This window comes from Callionymus lyra, chromosome 3 (assembly GCF_982586985.1).
Source record: "Callionymus lyra chromosome 3, fCalLyr1.hap1.1, whole genome shotgun sequence".
Classification (NCBI taxonomy): domain Eukaryota; kingdom Metazoa; phylum Chordata; class Actinopteri; order Syngnathiformes; family Callionymidae; genus Callionymus; species Callionymus lyra.
The window spans coordinates 14124167-14130206 of NC_141820.1; the positions used below are offsets into that span (position 1 = coordinate 14124167).

Here is a 6040-nt window from a genome sequence, read left to right on the forward strand (position 1 = left end):
TGTGTGTGATTTTTCTTGTGTGTGTCTGTGTGTTTGTATTTTGCATGTGTTTAGTTGTGTGTAGGTGTGTTCAGGTGTGTGTGTGTATCAGTGCATGTGTGTAGGTGTTTTTTCGTGTGTGTGTAGTTGTGTGACTATGTGTGTGCGAGTGTGTGGGACTTGTTTGTTTGCGTGTGTCTGTGTGTTTGTGTGTTTGTATTTTGCATGTGTTTAGTTGTGTGTAGGTGTGTTCAGGTGTGTGTGTGTATCAGTGCATGTGTGTAGGTGTTTTTTCGTGTGTGTGTAGTTGTGTGACTATGTGTGTGCGAGTGTGTGGGAATTGTTTGTTTGCGTGTGTCTGTGTGTTTGTGTGTTTGTATTTTGCGAGTGTGTAGGTGTGCTTGTGTGTGAGTAGGTGTTTGCAGGTGTGTGTTTTTTTGTGTGTGTAGGTGTGTGACTATTTTTGTGTTTGTGTCTGTCTGTCCTGAAATAAACATTTTAAATGTGGAAAATTTGATTTTTTTTTTAAATTACAATGTTTATGTTTTCTTAAGCATTTCAATTATGTATTATAGTTAACACTCATTATTATTTGATTAAATAATTAGTATATTAAAATGCTTTCTTTTTTTTCTAAAATTATTTAATTCAGAAAATTCAAGTATTTTTTACATTTAATTATTTTATTTTTCACAAATAGAGTATGAAACTCGAATTCCTATGATCCATAAGGAAGTTTTCCAAATTCTATATTTTAATTTGTAGCCTCTTGAATAAAGTAAAAAGATTAAGTAACAAATTGTGCGACTGTTTTCATATTTAATAAGAATATCAAACACTATGTGAACAAAAAAAGAATTTCGATTTTTAAATTAATAAAAAATACATATATTTTAAATATAATTATTCAAAACTTCCAATACAATATTTAGAAAAGAAATCAATCTATTAAAAAATATGTATATATATTTAAATTACTAAATAATTCAATGCAATAAAAACAATAGTAATTTTTATTAAAAAAAATAAAAATCAAGTTTCACCACTAGAAATGTACATTTCAACCATTCAATATTCTGTTTGCACTGATATACTTTCATAGGCGTATGTCGTATTGTGTGTGTGTGTGTGTGTGTGTGTGTGTGTGTGTGTGTGTGTGTGTGTGTGTGTGTGTGTGTGTGTGTGTGACATGCACCGACTCACACTAGAAGGAATCCTTCATGAGCAGGACATCAAGTCACCTCTTCTTAAAAAAGAAACGTGAGCGAAAGCATCTGGCGCTAAACCTTGACTCTGATATCACCGACGACATAAGCTGACAGAATGTTTGGAGGTCAAATTCTCTCCCAGGGGTCACATGGAAACATTCAAACACAGGAGTCACAGTTAGACACAGAATAATCATGGCCTCCTTCCTGCTGTACAGATAAAGTAGAGGAATGCAGAGAAAAAGCAGTCGTTGAATTGATAACGTTTTTTTTTTAAAAAAAGGAAATTATTATTAGATAATTCACAAGGAACACTATATATAAACATTAAATTGAATTATTAAATTTAAATATGACTCATTTAGAGTGTGCTGTCAATGGTTCGAAATCTAAACTTGTTACCAAAAAAGATTGGAGGGGAAAAAATATATCAATACTAAATACTTAAATATCCAAATATATCGCAATATTATATCAATTTTCAACAGTGCTCTATCGAAGTTGAAAACCTTTTTTTTGTTGCTTTAAAGTAATAATAAAAATATATATATATAGAAATAGTTCTTTTATGGTTTACATTTCAATAAAGTGTGTATACTTCCAACCGATAAATTGCAGCAGTCGTTACGCCCTTGAACTCCTAAACGAACAGTTAAATCCCACGAGATCCCAGCGACGTGCTGAGGACGAGAGGATACATCGTATACCAGCAGCTTTTAACAGCTGACGTTTGGACATATTTTGGTTTCAAAACAAAATGAAAGCAGTTACGACTTCGTCAAGAGTCGTGTGGTTTGTACCAGAGTCAAGTACTTGACAATACTACAAACACAACCTTGTTACTGCAGTATCGCAATACATTGTGTTGCTGTCCATGTATCGTGAGACGCCAGATTCTCGCCAATAGACGCCCCTCATAATTAGTAGTAGCTTGTTGTCGTTGGACAGTAAACGGTGAAGGTCCTCTGATGATGGAGATGAAGACATTAAGGGAGGAGAGGAAGTGATGGAGTCAGACAAGGAGAGAAGGAGTCAGATGAGATGTGACAGCTGGCAGGAGGATAGTGAAGATGGCACACCGCCAGAGAGGCTTCTTCTTCAGGATGCTGCATCAGCAAGAAACACACACTGACACACACACACACACACTGCCCGGGGTTAATGTCTTCAACTGATCGACCATGAAGTTCCCTCCAAAAAAAAAGCTCACAAATGGCCCGTAGCGAGTCGTCATGAGACACAAACAAGCTCATTAATTTCTTATCATTAGATTTGAGACGCCTTTTGACTCCAGAATGAGTTTACAAATAAATAGAAGATAATATATATATTTGCTCACTGAAGTGCTGACTCAGGAGGACGTCGAGAGCTTCTTCACGGACTCAAGCGACGCGGTCACTACTCACAGACTCGGACGAGCATTGCCCCCTACAGGCAGAGGGACGGCATTACGTCTGTTGAAACTTACACAGAGAGGAGTGACGAAGGGTTCCTCGTCCAGAGTGTCCTTCAGAGGACAGAGCGAGGACACGGTCTGTCTCCTCATTTCTCGTCTGAAATGAAACAAAATAATTTACTTTTTCAACTACTTTAAATAACTCCAGCGCCAACTGTGGGAAGAAATCGGTATTGCTGTAACTTTTAATCTTTATTAGTAAGTAAGTAAGTCATTTTTATTTGTATAGCACTTTTCCAGACCAGGGTCACAAAGCGCTTAAACAATCAAAACAATATTCAATAAAGTATATATTTCAAGACTTCTTTAGTTAAACTTTTCTTGGAAGAACCTTGTGAGTATTTATGTGTTTAAATTAGTATACAACACATTGATTATATCTGATTTTTAACATGAATACTCTCTCTATCTTTTATTTAGTTTTATCATTTAATTAAAGCGCTATATAAATAGAAATTACTTACTTAAATGTAATGCATTTTATTTTAATTTGATTTAATTATATATATGGCATTTTATGGCAATGCCTCATATTTTAATGTGTTTCATTTTATTTAATTTTTTTATTCTGTCATGCCATCACAAACTATTCCAGTTTTTTGTTTACAATACTGGCAGTTAAAAATGTTTTGATTCTGAATATTTTCCATACATACATCTCCCATTCTTCTGTACTTTTTTATGCATGTCAAAAAAATGTATTTATGCCATTTATTTATTTCGAAAATCTCCAACTTATTTATTAAAATATTAATAAAGAAAATGGTAAAAAAAAATCACAAGTGTTTTTTATTTTAATCCAATCGTTTTAATAATTGTATTAGTAAAAGTATATATCAGTGGCATCTCTAAATTATGATTAGAATATTTAATTCGTAGCAAAGATATCACAATCACATTCTAATTAGATGTTGATAATGACATGATCATAAAATAAACTTAACAAACCTGTGAATTTCCTGGGAGGTTGCTGAACACCAAAAGGATGACAACAACTCAATTACAAAATCCCAAATATATTCCACTCACCTCCTCGTACTCTCGTCAGTCGGGCAAAATGCTGAGGGCAACAACACTGGCCAAGCTCAGTTGTAATCCTGGAGATTAGTATTTAGATGCAGCAGCACTGAACAGCGGTAATGAACTTACTCACACTATTATCAAATCATTCATGCTCACTTGTTAGTAGGAGGTGTTACAACCTGGTGTTAAAATTATTTAGTGACTTTTTAAAACTTAAACTGACCAATTATTTATATATTTTTGAACTTAAAATTGAAGTACTTTATGTTGTTTATACTTGACATTTTCTACAAATCGGGATCATTTTAGCTTCTTCTAGGTCTCTTTTTCATTGTAATGATAATGTGAAATGTAAACTTGTCAAAGACAATAAAACACACTTGTACCCGATTAATATTTATATATGGACTTTAATAGAGGAAAGCATCGGGTCATTTACAGAGTGAATTATGTGGCCGAGGTCACTATTCAGCTTTTGGGGGGATCCATTCGTGGATCTTCTTGCGGGTGGTGGAGTAAGGGACGTATTGCTGGGAGCTGCCACTCGTGTTGAACTGGTGCACTTCAGCCAGAAACTTCTTCGGCTCAGGGGGGTGTGTGGTGGGAGGGTCTTCCGTCATGCAGTGGAGCCAACGATGCCTATGGAAGGACACAGATTACAGTCATATCTGACTCGAGCATTTCCTTTATTATGAATATACTGTATATAATGAAAAGGGTTGTTTGGGACTTTGAACAAAGAGAATCAAACAGATTGTTGAATACGTTTTCATTTTCCAATGGTGAAATATACAGGGCACATTTGTAGGAGACCAGAAGTGAAATCCAGGACACGCGGGGAGCTAGAGGTTTCTGCTGGAGAGAGGGAAGTCTGGGCCTCCCTACTGAAACTCTTGCCCCCCCCTTGATGGTCCAACCCTGGTCTAGACATGCATGAGAATATGTTCAGGTAATGCAAGTCTGTTTAAATTAACACAACTATATTGGATTGTTCAGATAGACAAACAAATGTAGAATTCAGAATGTTAAATACACCACATTTTATCATAAATGGACAACTTGAAAAAAACAAAACCTTTTTTCTGTAATACATTTTATATGCTTTTTAGTTAATAAAACATTATTGTTGTATTGATTGTTTAGTTTCCATTATTGAACATTATATTGTTTAAATAATATCTAGTTTATAAGTATTACCTAAAAATGATACTTTCATTGTTACTTTACATAATATTTTTCATTCCAATTCTTTTTGGAGTGGTATTTATTTTTCCTTATAAGTTATGCATTAATGCATTACCATTTTCTGGAACTCCTGTTTTGTTCTCAGTTTTATCTTGACCTTTAAAATTAAATATTTTATTGAGTATTGTTTTGATTGTTTAAGCGCTTTGTGACCCTGGTCTGGAAGAGCGCTTTATAAATACAAATTACTTGGGTTCTGTCATATTCCTTTTCTTCTAAGATTCATAAGTTTACCAATGCATCGTCTTTTAATGGTTTTCGGACATTGAATAAAGTGTTTGTTCATAAAGAAAATAATGGGTCTCTATGGTTTGTTTTTGTCCCATTGTGTCTCCAACAGGCTGATTGGTTAGTTAGTTTTGGTCCGTGTGGATGACATTGTTGTTGTCATTGTTCATTTTCAGATATCTTGTTCACACTCAGACTCACCACTCAGCAGGCACCATACTTCCATCCACATCCCAAACCGTCCTCTTGCCGTTCATCTCAGTGGTGTAGATCACCCAGCGGTGACGACCTGCACGAGAGGAACAAAAACAACTTCACTTACATCCATATTAACCTCCCGTTATTTGCAAAATAGAAATGTACTTACCAAAGAAGTAGTTCTCCTTGTCTTCATAGTACTTGTTTCCATATTTATCCACGCCGATCAGCCCCCCTACTTTTACATCGTTTACCCTAAAATTTTAAAATAAAACATGTTTCTTAATAATCCAGATAATTAGATGCACTTAACAGTTTTAAAAGAGTCTATATCATATTTAGACACGGGTTGTCCAAGTATACATTTTTATCCCTTCGTTTCGTCTTGTTTTGACGCTTAGCTGTCAGATGCTAACTCGGGGTTAAACGTTTATTATACCACAGCGAGAAGCCTTAAGACAAAAACACGCCTCGGAACTCAACCTGAAATCTGATCAAATAAATACTCACCTGATGAGCTGCATAAAGAACCCCTTAACTCCTCCATGACCTCGGAGTTGCCCCAAAGCCCTTCGTGCGAGGTTAGCAAACTCCGCCATTTTTAGGCGGAACTGTTTTGAAGACGGACGGTGTTGCCTCCTAACAAGTCCACCCTGAAGTACTATGGTTCCGCCAGTTTTGACAAGCAACAGTGTTAAAACAC

The 6040-nt window shown here is 35.3% G+C and overlaps 1 protein-coding gene across 1 annotated transcript; it reads right to left on the reverse strand.

Moving 5' to 3' along the window:
* Positions 1-4056: 4056 nt before the first annotated feature.
* On the reverse strand, positions 4057-5947 carry ndufa12 (NADH:ubiquinone oxidoreductase subunit A12). Its single transcript, XM_087785725.1, has 4 exons — positions 5848-5947; positions 5507-5592; positions 5341-5428; positions 4057-4305 (listed from the first exon to the last, which is right to left on the reverse strand). The coding sequence occupies exons 1-4, from the start codon at positions 5934-5936 to the stop codon at positions 4131-4133; spliced, it is 438 nt and encodes a 145-aa protein (XP_087641851.1). The 5' UTR covers positions 5937-5947; the 3' UTR covers positions 4057-4130.
* Positions 5948-6040: the final 93 nt, after the last annotated feature.

What these genes read in the sequence shown, in the direction of transcription:
- ndufa12 (XM_087785725.1), bottom strand. Translation starts at nt 5,936, where the DNA reads ATGGCGGAGTTTGCTAACCTCGCACGAAGGGCTTTGGGGCAACTCCGA. An exon ending in CAAGGAGAACTACTTCTTTG is followed by an intron (nt 5,429 to 5,506) that starts GTAAGTACATTT and finishes CCTCTCGTGCAG; the next exon opens with GTCGTCACCGCTGGGTGATC. An exon ending in AGTATGGTGCCTGCTGAGTG is followed by an intron (nt 4,306 to 5,340) that starts GTGAGTCTGAGT and finishes GTCCTTCCATAG; the next exon opens with GCATCGTTGGCTCCACTGCA.